General features: G+C 59.4%; 1 protein-coding gene across 2 annotated transcripts in view; it reads right to left on the bottom strand.

The window, feature by feature from the left end:
• Positions 1 to 19243, bottom strand: part of BAHCC1 (BAH domain and coiled-coil containing 1) — a 69641-nt gene extending 50398 nt beyond the window's left edge. The window contains exons 1-2 of one of the 2 annotated variants that reach the window (XM_030923906.1): positions 19135 to 19243; positions 14877 to 15249 (exon numbers count right to left, since the gene is read on the bottom strand). In XM_030923906.1, coding sequence (XP_030779766.1) covers positions 14877 to 15054 — 178 coding nt within the window. In that variant the 5' untranslated portion in view covers positions 15055 to 15249; positions 19135 to 19243. Of the gene's footprint in view, positions 1 to 14876; positions 15250 to 15464; positions 15591 to 19134 lie in introns of those variants that run through there. The other variant, XM_030923907.1, reaches the window with a different exon arrangement.
• Positions 19244 to 20238: the final 995 nt, after the last annotated feature.

The raw sequence follows: 20238 nt of genomic DNA on the forward strand, positions 1-20238 counted from the left end.
AAGCAGGGACCTCTGGGATGGGGCAAATGGGGCTGGCTGAGGCGGCTTGGGGTCCGGGTGGGAGGCCCAAGGGAGAAAAGGCCCTGGTGAGGTCCGGCAGCTCCTGGTGCCCTCAACACCCGGCCCTGCAGCTCGAGCTCCACCTCTGTGGAGTCCGGGCAGCGAGGCTGGCCGCCTGCACACCCCTGCCGGCCTCACGGACCATTGGGAGGACCAGCACACTCCTGAGCCTCTGCTGCCCAGACAGGACCTGCCCCAGGGACCAGGGCGCCAGGCAATGGTCCTCGCCGAAGGAGGCACCCCCACACTGTTGCCCCTGCCTCAGGACAGGTCCTGCCTTGGGAGGAGCCACTTTGCTGCCAAGGGGGACATCAAGGGGGCCGTGGCTGGTCCCGGGCAGGCGGCTTGGGGTGCTGGGGCTCCCCAGCGTGGGGCAGGGCCCAGAAGGCACCCCCACAGCTTCGGAGGAGAGTCCAGAGACATGCTCAGAAGGTCCAGGGCTAGCTCTCCATCCCGAGGGCACCCAGGTGGGCTGCCAGTGTCGGCCCAAGGTGGGCTGGGGGAGCCCCTGGGGGCGCTGATGCACCTGCGCACCCCACCCAGGCAGGCAGCTGATGCAGAAACAGAAGGAGAAAGCGCTGCCTAGATCAGAGAACACAACGGCCCCAGCACCCCACAGCAAGCCCTGCGCTCCATCCAGAGAAGGACACCTTATCCCAGCTAGTACACGAACAGCTGCTGAGTGCCCATGACAGGCCAGGGTCACCGACCCTCGCCCTGAGTCCAGCCTGGAGTCCAGGGAAACCACAGGTAGTCTGAGCGGCCTGCCTCCTGCATGGGCCCTGGGGCCTTGCTACAGACCCCGTGACCTCATGGCTGTTTTGGGTTCGGCTCGCTCCACCAGTTGGCAGAACATCTGGGAACGGACCTCCCACAGGTGCTGAGACGACACTGCACCTGCATGGACAGCACTGCCCTGGCTGGGGTGGGGACAGTCCACAGGTATCCAGGGGCCTGCTGCTGCAGAGGGGACAGCCCAGAGTGGAGGTGGTGGTGTGGTGTTCCGGGAAGAGAGAAGGGGGAGGAAGAGTGGTGAGGGATGAACAGGGCCAGCCTCGCCTCAGATGTCCAGGACCAGGCTGGCACAGCAGGTACAGAGACTGAGAGGGAGCAGGCTTCCAGTGAGTCTGGGGCTTGCACTTGGCCAAGTCACATGGAAGGAGGCCGAGGGCATGAGGCAGAGGAGAGGCACAAACCCCTGAGGGCAGGTCTCCCCCAGGCAGCAGCGAGAACCCAGGGAGGGCATGGTCAGCACAGGGGAGGCAGCCACAGCCACGGGTGGGGTCCCGATGGCCCACTCTGGGGTGGTGGAGGCTATGACTGCTGTGGGTGGCCTCAGGAAGGCCCCGATAACCATGGACCCTGGGGTTCACATTTGTGTCATCAACCCTTGGTGTGGACAGGACCTGGACTCATTTCTAGAAATAGGATATGGTAGAAGTGACACCACCCACTGCCCCCCAAGGTGAGGCCGCACCACACCGAGCTTCCGTCCTGCTCTCTCACTCTCGCCCTCCTGCCAGCAGCCAGCAAGAATCCGATACCCACGACAGCCGGAGGGTGGCCTTGGGAGGCAACTCCCCACAGCTGGGTCTGGATATGTCTGAGGCCCCAGCCAACACCTGGCCCTGAGTCAGATTCCCGACTCACAGAAGCTAGGAAATAATCAGCGTTCACTGTTTTAAGCTACTGAGTTTTGAGATAATGTGAGAGAGCCCCAGCTACTCATGCAGAGAAGAGACAGAGCCCCAGGGTGGGGCGGGGGGCGCGGACAGGGAAAGTGCCCCTGGGAAGGTATGAGAGGGGCCAGGAGAGAGAGTCGGTGACTCCAGAAAGACCTGCCTCGCACGCATCAGCAGTGCAGGCCGAAGCCTGGTGGCTGCTCCCTGCCCTGGCCGACCGGCCCCAAGGGTCTCTGACCAAGGTGTGGGAAGCTGCCCCCGGGCCTCTGGGGGCCACGTGTCTCTCTCTGGCTTTTCTGACTTTCAGCATTTTCAAGGGTGTCCACCCAGCCACCTCCCACCTGAGGCCCTCCAGTCTTAGGCACTTTGGATTTCTGCTAAGTATTTACCATCAAACTCTCAATGGGTTAGGAAGGATGGCATAGCCTCACATACAGTTTTCGAATTTTCTTCAATTTTATCTGTATTTACACACACTAAGAGCTTTTTTTTTTTTTTTTTTTTTTTTGAGACGGAGTCTCGCTCTGTTGCCCGGGCTGGAGTGCAGTGGCCGGATCTCAGCTCACTGCAAGCTCCGCCTCCCGGGTTCACGCCATTCTCCGGCCTCAGCCTCCCGAGTAGCTGGGACTACAGGCGCCCGCCACCTCACCCGGCTAGTTTTTTGTATTTTTTAGTAGAGACGGGGTTTCACCGTGTTAGCCAGGATGGTCTCGATCTCCTGACCTCGTGATCCGCCCGTCTCGGCCTCCCAAAGTGCTGGGATTACAGGCTTGAGCCACCGCGCCCGGCCCACACTAAGAGCTTTTTAATTTTGGTATTACACTAAAATAAATTAAAAGTTTATTTTTAGATACCAAAGGGATGCAAAAACTCTCAGAGAGGGGACTGGCTTCCAGGAAAACTGGTCGCAAGGCGACCTGCTGGCCTGGTGTGACCAGGGCCCACAGCAGGGCCGGCTCAGTGGGGTGGCCGTCCCACTATGGAGACCCGGCATATCCTGGGTGATCACAGAGCTGGGCTCTTTCCTGTCACTCCAGGGCCAGTTCACCGGCCAGGGATGGGGGACCTGCCATCGGGCCTCCTGGGGTCACCAGCTGAAGCCAGCAACCAGGAGACCATGGGGCCCTGGTCCTACCCTCATCGTGGCCACTCGTGGGTCTCTGTGCACCTGTGTGTCTCACTGAATGTAAATGCTGCCTGCAGCAAAGCTACCCGCAGACGCAGGGATACGATGGTGAGTGCGGAGCTGGAGGGAAGAGTGACCAGGGTGCGGAGGGGCAGGGGCCAGGGCGGCAAGGGGCTTGTTGGGAAGGACCTTGCTGAGGTGTGCAAGTGTGGGTAAAGGCAAAAGCCCAGAGACCCAGGGAGGCTGGGCTGGGGTCCCCAGAGCTCGAGGACTATGCTGAGGCATCCCCAGCAGGGTGGGCTGGGTAGAGTGTAAGGGGAGCTGCCCAGAGGGCCTCAGGTCTGGGATGCCCCAAACCTACACCCCGGGCCACCCCCTACCCTCTCCGGGTGGCCAGCAGCTCACCCGTCTTTGTGGGTGCTGGGTGGAGAGGCCTCTGAAGGAAGGAAGGAAGGCAGGCAAGTGGGGGTGGGGCTGGCCGACGATCTCAAGGACCCCGCTCCCCAACACCCTCCCTGATCAATCTGAATGCAGTGGAGGATGGAGCCAGCCGTGGCTCCCACCCACAGGGCAACAGTGCCTCCTGTCTCCCCAGCCTCTCTCTCGGGCCCAGGCTGACTGCAAGTCCACCTCTTGCTGCCTGTCTGGGGTCCGGGTTTGGGGGCTGCCAAGAAGGGGAGCAGGCCAGGTGTTGACTGGGGAGCTGCTCAACTGGGTGTGGTGAGTCCTCCTGGGGCCCCATCAGGCACATGGCGCAGACCCTCGGCCTCAGTTTGGGGCAGAGACAGGACATGGGCACCTGCAGGCATGCAATGAATGGGCTCAGGCGGAGGACGGCTGCACGACTGAGAACAACGGAGCGTGACCCCAGAGAGAGGGACCACCGCTCAGGCCTGAGGGGAGGTGCATGGGGGCCCCAGGTCTTCACAGAGACACACGGAGAGCAAAGACCCAGGCACAGCTCCGAAGCCCTCCTTCCCTGGGAGGGACCTAGAGAGCTCTGAAACCCACCCCCGGGAAGTAGAGTGTTTGATGAACGGCCTTCCACACCCCTGGACTCGGGGGAAGCATAGCCTGCTTCACTGTCCCCCAACCCCAGGCAGACAGCCCCACCCCCGCCCCAAGACTGGGGGTATACAGGGACATCTTTGCTCTTCTGGCTCTGCGGTCCTGTTGCACGTCATGTGCTAGTGTCTCCCCTGGGCCAGTCCCCCTCTGCCACTGGGAAGCTCTCTCAAGTCCTAGAGCCCAGCAGACCCGGAAGGTCACGAAGGCCCCCCAGCACCCAGGCCCCACCTGGGGGTCCAGAGCGCCTGCACTGCCCGGGGTGCCAGGACCCATGGTGCCTCAGAGCAGGGCCACATCTGCCCATTCCAATCACATCCAACGCCCCAGGACACGCTGGAGGGTGGGCGTCCACCTTCATGCCAAGCCCATGCCAGCCCCTGCACAGGTGGGGTAAGTGGGGCAGCTGGACCCCCATGCCAGAGCACAGGAGCCAAGGGCCCAGGTTTCCTAGTTCTGTGGCCAGACTAAGGCCTCAAGGTCACTGAACCCCTTTACGGACACACAGGAGAGGGCCTGGGCCTCTGAGGCATGAGGTGGGGCCCTCAGGAGTCTCACTGCCTGCCAAGAGCGGAGGTCCCACCAAGGGGCCCCGGACACAGCCGCCTCCTCCCCAGGCCTCTGAGTCTCCACCAGAGAAGGGCCGTGCACAGGCTGGCTGTGTGCCTCCGGCAGCTCATGCAGGCTCCCAGGACCCCGCAGGTGACAGGGATGGCCGCAGTGCCCCCGGGAGGGCACCAGGGCCAGGACTGTATCCCCTAATCCCACTCAACCCTCCGGCAAGGCAGGGCTACTGCCCATTTTAGAGGTGGAAGGCCTAGATTCAGGGAGGGAAGAGGAGGGGCCACCGACCCCCACCCTAGGCCGGGGCAGCTGCAGCCAAGGCGGCTTGGCAGGGCCCCATCACGCATGCTCCCCTCAGTTCGGGCAGGCGCTGAGGCCAGGAGCTCTCCAGGGACCGAAGTCTGGAAGGCAAAACCCACAATGTGAAGGGCCTGAGGCAGCACTGTGGCCTGGTGACATGAGTCCCGGGGCCATGGCCTCCCCGTCGCTGGCACAGCCCAGCCTGCTGGGGAGGTGCTTGCAGGGCCAGACTGTGCATAGAGATGTTGCAGAAGGTGAGGCAGCTGATTCGCACTCGGCCTTCTCCTCAGGCCCTGATTTCCCTCTGGTCGGTGGGAAGGGGAGCAGGCCCATGGGTGGGGGGAGGAGCAGCCCTCCCCAGGTGTCCCTTCTCACCCACCAGTGCCCTATGACCCAGATGAAGCCATTGGCTTTTGCTCCCAATCCTAGCTGTACCCCCACAACCTCGCGTGGACAATCGGGGAGTCGCCTCACAGCCCCAGCCAGGGCCACGAGACGAACAGGAACTGGCCCCCACCCTGAGCCCACTCCTGGCCCTCCATGACTCTCCTTCACAGCTGTGGGCCGCCTCCCTCCACTCACACACACGTCCCCCCTTCCCCAGGCCACTCAGCCAGCGCAGCTCCAACTAGTCTTTGGGGAACAGGAGCCCCACCCCCACTTCTGTCTCCCCCCACCTCATGTGGTGCTAATCACCAGAGGACAGCTCCATCTGCCAATCCCCTGGGCTCTGACACCCTTTAAGGTGTAGGGCACGCAGCCTCAGGAGCCGCCATGACAGCTGAAGACGCTACAGGAAGGCCAGGGGATGCTGCCATGTCCCCCAGGCAGGTGGCCACACAGCCTGTGTCCCCATGCCACGGTTCAGTGTTGGAGGAACACCTTGATTTTTAATAGAGAGACCAGAGACCCTGGCTGGGCCTCTCGCCACTGCCACCTCTTAACTTAGTTTTATCCCAGAGTTAATCGTTCATCTTTTCCAGCATGGGGGTGAAATCCTAGGGGAAAAGCAGAGCTCTTCATACCCACACGTGTGTGCCTGTGTGTGTCACCCGAGTGTGGATAGGCACTTATGTACCGCGGCAGGAGACGGAGGCCAGCGTGGCTCAGCCCAGCTCTGGGGATAGGAAGGGACAGAAAGACATGCCCCCCACCGACTCAGGAGCCTGCAGTCCCCCAGGAAAGGTGGCTGATATCGGGGGAAAGGCACTGGCCCCAAGCAAGCCAGCCAGGGGGCTGGGCAGGGGCTGCTGCCAGACTTTGTGGGACAGATCCAGGTGGGTGGTCAGGGCTGGGAGGTCACAGAAGGGGACAAGAAGGGCTGCAGGCCCAGGAGATGCTGCTGCCAAGAACAGCTCAGCTGGTGTGGGGCATGGAGGAAAGGAGAGGTGGGCATGGAGCAGTCGGGGGCCCCTCTCCACTTAGGCAGGGTCACATGGGGGCTCTGAGAGGATGTGACGCCAAGATCAGACCTCCAGGGTGGCAGGGGCAGGCACTGGGGATTGTAGAAGCTGACCAAGTGAAAGGCCGGGCAGGGGTAGGCCCCAGGAGGGCAGAGATGGTACTGGGGGCAGCTGAGAGGTGGGAGTGCAGGGTGGGAGCCTGGGGGGTGGGAGGAAGGTGGGGCCTGGGGTAGCCGAGCATCTAGGAACCTCTAGGACCCCAGGCACAGAGGCTGGGGTGGAGGCGGCCACACGGGACAGGAAGCAGCGCCCAAAGCAGGCAGTGGCTTCCAAGATAGCCAGACAGTCTCAGGGCAAGCCAGGGACCAGACCTGATCCCGAGGCACTCGCCATGCACTAGAATTGATCTTGACGGGAATGTCCTCCTGCCGAGCAGGAGCTCAGGAAAGGGCAAGGCCAAATTCAGCTGGAGCCTGAGGACAGGGTCCACAGCCACACTGTGGCAGCAGAAGGAAGCGGGCCAGGGAAGGCGCTGAAGGGAGGCTGAGCCGCAGAGGGTCATGCGGATCTGGGGCTCTGCTCCCTCCTGCAGGTGGCCAGGAACCATGAGCCAGGAGATGGAGGATGGAGCTGGTGCGGAGGACGTAGGGGGCAGACAGATGCCCGTGCCAGTCACTAGGCAGCCTGGCTTTCCCAGGGGCCACTGGAATGGGACTCCTTGCGGGTCAGTTGTGAACGGTGGGAGTGTGAGTGTGTGTGAGTATGCAGGTGAAAGCCTGCCTTGTGGTGTGAGCACACAAGAGCAGGTGTACGTTGCCACATCTGTGAGTATGAGCAGCTGTGAGCTTGGTCAGTGAACCTGTGACTGGACCCCGCTGGGATGTCCTTCCTGGGGTCTACAGAGTGGGCCTCACCCAAGAGGGGGCCACAACTCTACCATCCGCAGGGCCAGGAAACCCCTGCCAGGCGGCAATGCGTGTTCATGCCTGAGGGAGGCACCTGCCCTGCAGCACACCCCTTCCCCCACCCACCGTGGCACCCCCAATCCTGGGCTCAGGTCCCTTGGGTCTCCGGTCTGGGCATCCCCTATCTCTTCTTCCCTGGATCTGCTCACTCTCACCTATGCCATGTGTAAGAACAGGAGAGGCCTCTGCTTGCAGAAGTCTCAGGGGAAGAAAACAAAGCTTCAACTGTGCCCCAAGGACCAGAGGGAGAGGGAGTCGCACTGAGACCGGACTTCCCTTGAAGACGCCAGCAGGCTGGTTTCTTTCTTTCTTAATATGGCTAAGGCTTCTCTTTTTTGGTGGGGTACGGCCCCACCAATATGGGGCACTGCCCCCCAATGTCACCCTCTGCCTCGGGGAGCCCAGCCTGCTGCTCAGAGGACCCTATCGGAAGCACACCCATCTCCCATTTCTGGAAGTTTCCACTGGAGAACCATGTCCCTGCACTGAGCTGGGAGACAGTGGGTCTCCCACAGACCCCAGAGAAGGGGCAGCACTTCCGGAGAGCCTCAGAGTCTCCGCATGTCAAGACACTGGACTTTTTGTTGGGGGATCCTAGGGGACAGGAGGGGAGGCAGGAACCCAACCCACCTGTTTGTCCCTCCCTTCCTCCCCACAGCAGGTCAGAATGAAAAAAATCCTCTTCCTGGCTGATCCGATCTGGAACCTAATCGTGTGGATAGCTGCAGCATGCCAGCCCGGCTGGCTCCCAGCTTGGGCGCTGGACGCCTCCCCACCAGACCCGAGGCTCGCTGCAAACCCCATGCCGACCTCATCACAGGACCTGGGCGCCGCCTGCCCCCAGCGCCTGCCACCACATCCCCTCAGCCCACGCCTAGCGCCCACCGTCCCTGGATTCCCCGGCGGCAGCTGCTCCGGGGCCACGGGAGGCAGTAATATTATAGATTACAACAAACAGGGGCAGCCCACTGACAAATAGGTCTGCGTGAGCGAAACGGTATATTATCCCATAAAAACGTCAGCGGGCAGAGCAGCAGAGCCAGAGCGGAGTGCGGCCCCACACCCAAGGCCCTTCCAGGCCCCATCCTTCGCAGAAGGACCTGGGCTGCAGTGATTTTCCAGACACTGCACGCTGGCTCTGATTTTGTTTTTTGCTTGTTATACTCTGTCTTCGGTGAGGGGAAATGAGGTCCCGGAGGTTAATGGGGACCGGGGAACCCCAGGGAAGCTGCTCCCAGGTGGGCGGGGAGCGGGGGTCGGGGGGTGAATGCAGAGCTACCCAACAGACAGGGGCGTGCCCTGAGTCCAAATCCATTCACAGCACATCTGCGAGGTAGGGGACACCTGGGGAGGCCACCTCCCCTCGAGGAGGCTGCCCAGGAGCTGAGGGTTTCGGACCCTCCCCGGGCAGGCCAGGACGAGCCTGCCTTCCTCCTCAGGGGAATGAGGCAGTGCGTCGTGAGGGAGGGCTTCTTTTTGGAAACCTGTCATTCAGGATGAACCCATCAAGAAGACAGACAGCTTCTGTTGTTTGCGGGTGTCAGGAGGGCAACAGGGCACCCCAAAGGCTAGGAGGTATTTTCTCGAGGGACTCCCTAGGCAGAGGCTGGCCCCGCTGCCACCCAGGAGGAGTCCCTGTATGGCTTCCACAGCAGCTGCTGGGCGACCAGGTCCCTCTGAGAAGGCCGTTCCAAAAGAGGGCCTGTGCCATGTACTGAGCTCAGGGGGTCGGGCAAGACTCTCTGGTGGGGCTTTGGCCATGACAATCACAGTAGCTGCTTCACAGGATCCAGAGGGCAGAGGACAGAGGACAGGTCCCATTTGTTACGCGCCGATATTCAGATATTTATGGTAGGGAGGAAGCCAGGCCGGGGGGCCCAGAAGCTTCTTCCAGAAGGAAGGGTGGGGGGCACAATGGAGCAAGGCTTTCTTCCACCAGGAAAGTACTTATTCCCAGCGGGACTGGCTGAACTCTATCTGTGCTTAGGAATTCCCAGCCCAGGGACATGGGCAGTCTCGGCTCAGACCCTGAGTAAGATCAGGGTATTCTGGGAAATGTAGTCCTTTGGGAGTTAGAAGGGCCGGCCAGGATTTCTGGGCGGGGGCGGGGTATTGAGTTAAGAAACAGCCAAGGAAGAGGGGAGAGCATTGAGTTAAGAAACAGCCAAGGAAGAGGAGGGAGTAAAGGGAGTTACCCTTACTCCAACCCCAGGGTGGATGTTCAAAACTCCTGGGAAGTGGCTGTATATATAAACATCTGCTGCCTCAAAAGACACCAGAGACCGGGCACGGTGGCTCACGCCTGTAATCCCAGCACTTTGGGAGGCTGAGGTGGGCAGATTGCTTGAGCTCAGGAGTTCAAGACCAGCATGGGCAACCTGGTGAAATCCTGTCTCTACTAAAAATACAAAAAATTAGGGCGTGGTGGTACATGCCTATAATCCCAGCTACTAGGGAGACTGAGGCACGAGAATGGCTTGAACCGGGGAGGCGGAGGTTGCAGTGAGCCAGTGAGCTGGGATCGCGCCACTGCACTCCAGCCTGGGAGACAGAGCCAGACTGTCTCAAAAAACAAAAACGAAAAGAAAAACAAAAACAAACAAACACACCAGACAATGCTACCATTCTAGTCTCAGATCATATCCACATATGGCTTCTCTGATCAAGTAATTTTGGGGACTCTTATTTTGGTAGGGAGACCTAGAAAGTCCCGAGAGGAGGGACCCCAATCAAACCACCCAGGATGAAAGCAGCATTCAGTGATTCCCCATGATTGTTCTCCTCTGGCCCCTGCCTCCAGACACACAGAGAGAGAAGGAGAACAAAGGTGCCTGCCAGGGGACAGAGGTGCTACCTGCCATGCCTCGGCCTCCAGGAGAGACTGCAGCTGTCCCAAGCGCTCACACATTATTTATGCTCACAGCCAGCTCTGATGACATATGTAAGTTGACAGCGAACATCCTATCAACTTGCTGGAGTGTATCTTGATTGTTAAAACACTCTTAAAGGTGTACAATCATTTATCAAATTAAAATAGCCGTGCCTTGCCAGTTCTTTTTCTACCTTCCTGGATGGAACCCCCAGTAGTCTCCATCCTCCTCTAACCTCCTGGGTAATCTGCCCTTGCACCCAGGCCCTGCTCCTCAGGGGACAGTGTCCCTGCTGCCAGGAGCCCCAGCCTCAGCATCCCCTCCCCACTCTGGCCCAGGCCAGGGCAAGCCCACTAATCGCCAAGAAGTGACAAACGCCAGAAGCCCCACCAATTAAATTTAAACTCATGCAAAGCTCAGTGGCTAGTAAATTATTATTTTTATTAGCTTGAACCAAGTTCCCGTAAGAGAGAAAGTCAACTTGCTCCCATGAATGGCTCTTGTATAATTTATTTAACTCTGTGCTCTTTGCCAAAGCCTGGAATATTTTTAGCTCGTTCTGTTGTTGGATTTGGCTTTTTTATGTGTGTCTCTGAGGGGTATTTTTAGCCTCATCCATGTTATTCTAACAGCCTCCTATGCATTTTGTCCTGTCTGTGGGGGCTGTTGAACCCTGTCTCACAGGGAGATGAGGGAAGATTTCTAAGAATAACCGGGGAGCGTTTGGGGGGACGCGCGTTTTCCAGGGGAGATGCGCTATTTGCACAACGCCATTCTCTGCCTGGCTCACTAATTTGCCTTATTACTCACGTGACCTGGATATTCCTACAGAAAGTGCGGCGGCTCCGTACAGGGATAATCAGATGTGGTGGCAGTACGAGCCCCACTGGGGGAAACCCACATTCCAAACAGTGCTTCGGCAGGGCGGGCGTGGCGGGCCACCGCTGCGGGTCCACGGGCCTCACCCTCCCGGATTCCTGTAGCTCCTTTGGGCTCGGGGCAACTTTGATGTCTACCTCTGTCACTTATGGAGCAGGATGGGTGACGTCTTCGGAAAGTAACTCTTTTCACACCTACTTAATGTTGGTAACTGTTGCAGAAACACTCCATCGTGTCATGGAGTTAATGAGGTATTTAAGAAAATGTATTTTTTTTCTTTACAAAAAAATATCACATGATGAGGGAGGGGAGCCTGTGATGGGGTCCTTCCACACTAGGAAATTATCTTTTTTTTTCCTCTACCGAGTTGGGGGTATTTTTTGGTTTTGTTTTGTGGTTTTTTCTTTTTCTTTTTTTTTTTCTTTTTGAGATTGGCGGTAGGAAGCACTTTTTTAGCAGGAAAGAAGTAGTTTGCAGTTCTCCCACCAGAAGGAGCCTCGCCTTTCTCCCACAACAACCCCCAGGCTCAGAGCACCTGGTTTCCCAGGCCCCAGCAATTTACACCCCAAAGAAGACAAGAGAAGGGGTGGGAGGGGAATCTGAGCAGATTACTGAAACCAAGATGAGAAATAGCGCCTTGGTGGAGCCCTGGCCCCTGGAGAGGGGAGGCCTACAGACCAGGACAGACAGGAGCTGGTCCAGTCAGAAGCCAGGAGGACGGTGGGCTGTCTATGTGGGCCTCTCCCCAGGCCGGGGCTGCCTCCAGATCACACACACACTCCCAGCAGAGGCGCCAGCCCCAGTGGCTCCAGGCAGTAGCACTGATGAAAAATCTTGGGTTGGTTCTTGTTGATTTCTCTTTTTTCCCCCCTAGATTTCACAGCTTTGCCTCCAGACCATCTGTATTAGAGACAAAATCTAACACTGAACTAAAAATAATGATTCCAAACATTTTAATTGCACCTTTCGGTGACAAGGTTACTAGAACAGCACTTTAACATAAAACCCTACAGCCCGAGTCTACAGCTCCCAGCACTTTCATTTTTAGAAAAACAATGGAAGAAGCCGGAGAGCCCCATATCCCAGCCATCAGGGCCCCTCAGGCTGACATTCTGAAAGTGCTGGGTGGGGTTGGAGAAGGGCAGCCCAGGCAGCCAGTGGGGACAGCCTCAGTCCAGCTGGGGTGGCAGTGCCAGGCCAGACAGGCACAGGAAGAGCAGCCCAGCAAAAAGAGGCAGCCTCGCAGAGGCCAGGGCCTCCATCTCCAATGGCTGGATCCTACTCCCAGACAGGCAGGAAGAATCCAGGTCAATTTTCCTTTCTGAGGGGCAGTCAGCAGAGGGAGGGGCGGGCCGGCTGCAGCTGTGGCCTGCGGACTGAGGCCATCCAGGAAAATGGGAAGTAAGGCGGCCAAACCGGCCATTTGGAAGTCCGCACACGAGATGCAAAAAAAATGTTTAACTTAATTATACTTTTTTCTCTCTAAACTAGATCATATATAGACACAAACCAAAGCAAATGATCTGGGGTATAATTCTTTTTTCAAAAAAACACATGCAGCTAAATTTTAAAAACCAATACAATATTTTGGCTCTTAGCAATTTCAAAAAGCTTTCTTTGAGCTACAGATGCTTCTAGCTGGATGTCTGTGTGGCCAAGCTGCTCATCACAAATGGGTTGAACATCTCCGAGCACAAGCGGTCTCTTCGGTCTGCAGTGGGGAGGAAACAGGGCCTCCAGGGACAGGGGACACATGGCCCTTCAGACCCTGAAGGAGGTAGCCCCGAGGGGCCTCCAGCGCCCTCTAGAGCACCCTGTGCTTAGGGAGGCTGGGAGGGCCTGGGATCAAGAAGCAGCACGGAGGACACAGGCCAGGCCAGAGCCCAGAGCTCTTCCGGGCCTACACACCAAGAACCACGTGGCCAAACTTAGAATGAGCAAGACAAAGGGCTAGGCCACCCGACCCGGCGCCCACCTACCCGGGTGCTGCCTAGACCTGGAAGTAAGGGCAGAAGGGGGAGAATGAGGCTGGCCTGGACCTGGCCAGGATGTGAGCTGGGGCATGGGGTCAAGGAGGCAGCGCTGACCTGACCTGATGGGGAATCTGGCCTGGCCTCCCGGAGGGGACAGCTCCAGCCCCAGCCTACCAACATGCAAGCCTCGGTGTCAGGGGCCCCCCGTCTCTGTCGTGCTGTTACTTGCCAGGCTGGAGGGCACAGCACAGTGGAGGTGGGGTGCACACGCTCCCCCTACCCCCAGTAGGGGCCACCCGCCTGCAGCCAGAAGAGGGGCTGGTGGGGAGGCTGGCGAGCTGTCCCTTCTGCCAGGCGGCCCCAGCCTCAGCGCCCCGTGCACCTGAGCCGGGTGGGCAGCAGCTCCCATGCAGGGGCAGGAAGACAAGCTTGATAACCACAGGGACAGCGGAAGAGATATTTTTAAATCACCCATCGCTCAGGCAAGTGCTTTTTCTCCTTCTCTTTCCAGTTATAAATCTAGAGGAGAAAAAAAAAAGGCAGAAAAGGAAGAGCGACAGAGAGAAAAGGGCAGCTTCACCAAAGGCCCAGGCAGGGAGGGAAGCAGGTATGGGCCAACTGGGGAAGCACTGGGGAGACCTCTCCAATGGGTGGCTCCCTGTTCCAATCTCCTGGCGCTGCAAATGCTGGAAGCCCGTTAGCAACTAAGCAATTTCGAGTTTGTTTTTTTTCTAGGAAACGTACGTTTTTGAGTGCCCTCCCTTCTTCCGACGTTTTCCCTTCTAGCCCCATCCGTTTTAATCCACACACTAATTGTAATCCCATTAAAGCAGATATAATTTTATTAGTATTCACAGTTCATCAAGCTACCAATAATAACTCTTACTGCCAATTTTTTTTAAGCGGTAAACATTTCTGATGTTTAGAACAAACTGTAAACAAAAGCCACCCATGTACGAGGGTGACCAGGCGGGTCCCTAGCGCAGCCCTGCGCGCTTCCCCCGAACTCCACGCGCGCCGCCCGGTGACCTCCCAGGCTTCAGGCGTGGTAGCTGCCTCTTCCCTGACCTCCCTCGACACTCATATCAAAGACACCAGGAAGAGAGCTGCCCTGGAAGCCTGGGCCCGCTCTGCCAAGGACTGACCCTCTCGGGCAGGGAGTCCAAGGGGACGGCCACCGGGCCTCCCTGCGAGGCCCAGCACCGGCGCCCCGCGCTCTCCTCTTGGAGCAAATCCACCACGTTCTCCTCTTGGAGCACATCCACCGCACTCTCGCCTGCACCGAAATCATGAGCGCCGCCCCGCGCCACCCCAGCCCGAGCCCGCGCTGCCCTCCTCCCCGGGCTGCAGGCTGTGAGGCTGGGCCGCACTCCGGCCACGCTTTGTCCGGCTTTAGCGGGATACCAGAGGCACTCGTTAAAGCAAATGCATCCCTGCAAACCCATTCTCGCCCTGACACTTCAAGGCTTTATATAGAAACAGGATTTGCTCGTCTTACACCGGCAGTCCCTATTAACGCTCGCCCGGCGCACACACCACCCTAATCCGCGAGGCCGCGGCGTACCCTGGTCCCCTCCCCCTGCCACAACAGCCGTTTTGTTCCCGCAGAAAGCGCCTCGTTGTCCCAGCCCCAGAACGTCGTAAGGAGGTGAATGCAGAATGCAGAAAAGAGGTTTCCGTGGAATTTAGATTTGCAGGAGGGGGCGGGGGAGGGTGGCGAGGCGCGGAAAGGCTTTAATTTCAGCCGGCTCCGGGGCTGCCCCTCCGAGACCCCCGGGGGAGGGTGGCCAGAGAAGGGCCGCTCAAAATCGCAGCGATGCAGCGTGGGGGGCTGGCGGGACGCGCGGCCCCGCTCAGCACCCAGGCGGCCACCGCGGCCGGGGCCGGGAAATGAAACCAAAGCTTCTCTGCTCCCGGGAGTGGAGCGGTGGGCACCCTGTTCCACTCTCGAACGCTCCCGTCCCGCGCCCGCCCCGGCCGGGCACTGACCTGTGTGCGAAGCCATGGGCAGCGGCGACGGGAAGTACTTTCCCGGCTGGAAGTGCGCGGGGGGCTGCGCGGCGGGCCCGGCCGGGGCGAGGCGCGCGGCGGCGGCGGCACTGCGGTGGCCCAAGCTCCCGCGCTCCGACAGCAGATGCGGCGGCGGCGCAAAGTCGCGGCCATCCATGCCGGGCCCCGGCCCCGGTCCGCCGCCGCTTCCTCGGAGCAGCGCGGCCGGGGCCCGGGGGCGGCTCGGTGCAGAGGCGGCGGCGTCCGGGATCACAGGCGGTGGTGGCGGCGGGGCCGGTCAGCACACGGGAGGACTGGGCTTCTCGGCGGGTGGCCGCGCACCGAGCCGGCGGCCGCTGTGCGGGTTCATGGTCTGTAGAGGCAAAAGCAGAGGAGACACGGGTGACTGGGGGGCTCGGTTCGCCCTGGGGTCCCCGCCCCGCCCGCTCGCCCACTTCCCCCCCCACCCCCCACCCCCGCCGGCCCGAGCGAGCGGTGGCCAGGCCGGGTGGCGGGGCCGGGGCGCTCGGTGTCTCCCCGCGGCAGGCGCGCGCAGCCCAGCACCTGGGACCCCGCGCGCGCACGCACCGTCCGGGCCACGCTTGGCCCGGGGCAGCTGGGGGAACCCAGCCGCGCTGCTAGCCGCCTCCCGTTCTCGTCCCCGCGGGTCCCTGCAGCGAGGGCACCGCGGCGAAGAGGCTGCTGGCTCTGCTGGGTGATAAAAACCCAAATCTGCGAAGCCATCACGCACACTCGCGCACACACACACACTCACACGCACACCCTCTCCCCTCCCCCGCTGCCCAAAGGTGTCTCGGAGGAAAAGGCCTGGGGTCCACGCTCGCTCACTCTCTCTCCCCACCTCATGCCGAGATCCAGCTTTTACTGCATTCCGCTTAACCGAATAACTATGCTAATTAAGCGAGTAATTTTATTGATTGTAACTCAAGAGTTTTTTTTTTTTTAATAACCTTCCTTTTTCCCCACTCCCATCCCCCCCATGCATCTTTCGGCCCATTCTTCTGAATCCGCCGTCGTCCTCCCTCCCCAGCCCCAGCGGGACCAGCTCCTGTCCCCAGAATCGCTTCAGGACCCCAGGCCGGCTCCTCAGAGCCCCGGGCGCCCCGCAACCGCCACCGGCATCACCTGGGCCGCCACGCCGCAGTGCCCGGCCTGCTGTCCCGGAGCCGGGAGCTTCCTGTTGAGGCTGTAACAATCACCCCGCCCCCCAATCAAATTCGCCCAGGATCTTCCTCTGCGGATTGGGGGCTTGGGGGTTGGGGGGGATGCTTTCAGAGTCAGAATGCTGCTCTCTCAACGGCCCAAATCGGCCCTAGGATTTCTTCTTTCAGCTCCTGCCGGGGACCGCGAGCAGAGGCCGGTCTCTGCATGGCGGGGCGGCCTGGGTACGCGGGGTCTGCGGCGCCCAGTTCGGACCTCCAGTCGGGGAAGGTGGGCCCGGCCCAGCACAACCTACTGCCAGCCAGCAGACCCCGCCCGGACCTCCGGCGGGGCCACCTAAAATGACCCTCACTTCCATTTTCTTTCACCCCCACCCAACGCGGAGCATCCACTCAGGCGAAATTGCGGACAATTTCAGACTCTGGGTGCCGAGGGTCGGAGCCAGTGATAGAAGCTACGTGCACCACCTTGCTCCCAGGCGTTCCTCCAAAGGCGTTCCTCCAAAGGCGCTCCCGGGCCGCACTTCACATATTCCTCCTCATCTCCTAAATACGTATTGTTTTTAATGTTTATCGCCTCCAACAAAAGGGAGATGGATAGGCTTGATATTCTTAATTAGGAACTTTGCAGAAAACCTTGTGTTTTTGTAGCCATCCCTACCATGACAACAAAGCGATTAAGATGTTTTCCATCTCCTGAATACCTTTTTAAATTGCGATATTTTATGCTGCGGGTTCTAAAACGTCTTATTTGCAGACTATTTTGTGTCTGATTTAATCTATAACCGAAAACATAATGTATTAAGTGAATACATATTTGCTCAGCTGATAAGCTTTTTTAATATTTATTCGGAGAGCTTTTGCATTGTAAATAAATGGGTCTACACAAAGAGTTCTCTTTGTCTGGCAACTACATACAACGGCGTTTGGGGCTCCCTTCCCTCTGGGATCGCCAGCTCTCTCCCCCGGTCTAACAAACAGCTCGGCTCCCAAGCTCCGAGCCCGGCCTGCAAAGCGAGTGCCCAGCCGCCAGGGCCCGGAGAGTACTCTGGCGAGGGGGCTGCGAGCGCTGGGGTCAGGGGAGGGGCTGCCCGGGCAGGACTAGGGACGTGGGGGCTCCCAGCACCGGCCGGTGCCTCCCGAGCTCCGGAGAGCGCCGGGCGGGACAAAGGGAAAGAAGGAAAGAGAGAGAGGTCAGAAACCTGCAGCTTCAAAGGCGCCGAGGGCCGGAGAAAGGCCGGGGGCGGCGCACGCGGGGGTGCCAGGCTTCCTGGAGGCCTCCGGGGAGTCGTGTGTGCTGTGCTTTTGTTTGGTGGTGGTGTTTTTTTTTTCCAATGAGAAATTTCAAAGTTGAGAAAGCGTGAGCTGCTGGCGATTCTCGGGACGCGGGCTCGGCTACGAAGCAGCAATTTTAATCTCGCACCCCCTGCGGGCGGATCGCAGGCCCGATTGTTCCTTTCTCACCAGCCGGCTCGACTTTTTAAGCAAACAAGAGGCGGATTACTGTCGCCCGCCTGCGCCGCCACGGCTCTGACCGGATTGGAGAGGGCTTTTCTTTGTGTTCTCTCCTCCCGGGGAGAGGCCGCGCGGCGCCTCCGCGTCTGCCAGCGCCGGGCTTCGGGGGCCTGGGGAGCCCGAGGAGGCCAGGAAGCGGGACGAGGAAGGACGGCCACACGGCCTGGGCTGGGAGCCCCACCGTCCCGCAGCCGCGACGCCGCCACCCGCCGAGTGCCGAGGCCCGGGCCCACCCCCAGCCCAGCTCCAGGAGAGGCCGCGCAGGAGGACCGCGAGGATCGCGCCGCAGCGCCAGGTCAGGCTGAGCTAAGGGAGGAAACGGAGCGAAAAGTGATGGCGGGCAGAGGACCCCGGGCGGGCGGAGAATCGCTGACGAGGGCATTTCGGGAGGAGCTGAACCTCGGAGCACAGGGCTCCTTCCCGGGAAGGCAGGGCGTGACCCCGGAGCCGCGGGTCCCTCTTCCCGCGGCCCCAGGCGTGGCTGGCGCGCTCCAGGATCTGGGGCTTCTACAGGTTTGCTTTGTTTTCTGCTTTTGCATCTAAAAACCCGCTCTCTCCTCGCCCGCCTGTCGGAGACCCGGACTCCGACCCGCCTGCCTCCCTCCGGCGCCGTCTCCGGCAGCGCGGGCGCGGTGGGGCCTGCAGGCCGGGCTGGGACCTGGCGCGCCCCGGGGCGCGAGTGGCTCGGCCGCCGCCGCAGAACCCGCTCCCTGCGAAACAGCCGCACCCGCTCCCGAGGAGAGTTACGAGAACGAGGGTCGCGCCTGACCCCCGCGCCTGTGGAAAACCAGCCCGCGGACCCCGCCACACGGGCCGTGACCCGAGCCCCGCGCGCTGTCCCGAACGCGCGCGGTGAAAACGCCCCGCTGCGCCAGCCTCGCTCGGCCCCCCTCCTCCACCCCTTCTCCGAAAAAAAAATCTGAAATGGGAACGAAGACCGAAAAACTCGCCATGACCGTTTCCCTCCCCGGCCCCTAGCCTCGGCCCGGAAGGCCCTTCAGGGCAGCGGCCGTGGGTACCACGAGCCGGCCGGTTCCCCTAGCCGCGGACCGACCGGGCGGGGCCAACTCAGGACTGCTTCGGGGAGGGGAGCAGGCTAGGGGAGCGAATAGTTGGGGTTCGTTCGTGCGTCACCCAAAGCTGGGAGCACGCTGGCGGCGCCCGGACTTCGCCGACTGTCCGCCCGGTGCCACCCGCGCGGCTCGCGCCAGACGCAGCCTGGCGGTCCCTGTCCTGTCTCGAGTATTTTTTATGCTGGGTGTCGATCGAGACAACAAGCGTTCAGAGCAAAGCAAGGACGCATTACGGGGGGAATTTTAAACCGATCGATAAGATTTTTCAGAGAAAAAAATCGCTTATATAGTCCATATTTTTTAAGAAAAAAAAGCTTCGACATTTTAACGGATTTTGTTAAAAGGGAAGGTATATATTTCTTAACATCACAACCCTGAATTTCTTTTGCTAAAAAAAAAAAAAAATGTAAAACCCCAAAGCCAGAATAAAAAATAATAATAAAAATACAAAAACAAAAAAAAAAAATGAAAGCAATTTCAGTTACTTACTGGAGGCTGTTTCCTGGATACAACTGAATGCAATACAATTAAATCAGTAAATGTGACTTTGTTTTGTATTCCTATTGGTATTTTCAATGTGCTGACTGTTGCACTGTAAATGCACCGCTTCCACAACAACGACTCTAGCGAGCCCATCCAGAGCGGCTCTCAAACCTGCAGCCTGGCGCGGCGAGCCACGGGCCCTGCATACTAATAAGCTCGTGCCACTCAGCCCGGAGCAGCCAGCGCGCTGATTGGCCGCGCAGCCCTCCACGGCCGGGAGCTCGTGCCACTCATTCGGCGTAAACAGGCCTCCCAATAGGCTGGCGCCAGGCCAGGGAGCTGCCAATCAGGAAGCAGCGGGGCTACTACCAAGCCCGATGGCGCCTAATTCAAGCCCGGCGACTGCGCAGCTCCTCTGCGCAGATCATTGCTGCTGAATGGGAATGTGGTGGCGCAGGGCAGGAGAGGGAGCTGGAACCAGCAGTGCGCGTGTCCCGGCGGAGGGGGAGGCGTATACACAGACACAGACACACACACACATATATGTTTAATCCAGCAGGTCTAACGTTTGGCTTCTGCCGCACGGAAGACCAAAGGAAGAAACACCGCCACCCCTTAAAAGTAGCTCCTTTTTCTCCCTGTGATCTGTCTGGCAGGTGGCAGGTAGGCCAGACCTCCAAGCCCAGAGGCCTCCCCAGGTTGCCTGGCCCATCTATCGCTCTGAGGCTGCTGCCTGCCCGGACCCGAGCTTACGGATGCACGCCCGCCCGCTGCTTGGGCAGTACAAGCTTTGAATAGCCCGCCCGGCCCTCTCCTCCCCCTGACCTGGGGATCAGACCCTGGGAAGTGAGTTCTGAGTCTCCAGCCGTCTACATTACTGGCTCTCAATTTTATCTCCCTCTGCCACACTTTGCAACAGAGCAACTACTAAAATGAAAATCAGGGATTTATTGCGAAGACAAGGATTGCCCTTTCTTCATCTACACCTAGATTTAAAAAATATTTTCAGCTCGATAATGGGGGAAGGCGGTATGGTGTGGTAAACCATGTATAGTATTTCTCAATGCTGCTCCCTGTCTGCATATCTGCTAAATCCTCACTCCAACTAAA

Source organism: Rhinopithecus roxellana, chromosome 19 (genome assembly GCF_007565055.1).
Source record: "Rhinopithecus roxellana isolate Shanxi Qingling chromosome 19, ASM756505v1, whole genome shotgun sequence".
In the NCBI taxonomy this organism is placed as follows: domain Eukaryota; kingdom Metazoa; phylum Chordata; class Mammalia; order Primates; family Cercopithecidae; genus Rhinopithecus; species Rhinopithecus roxellana.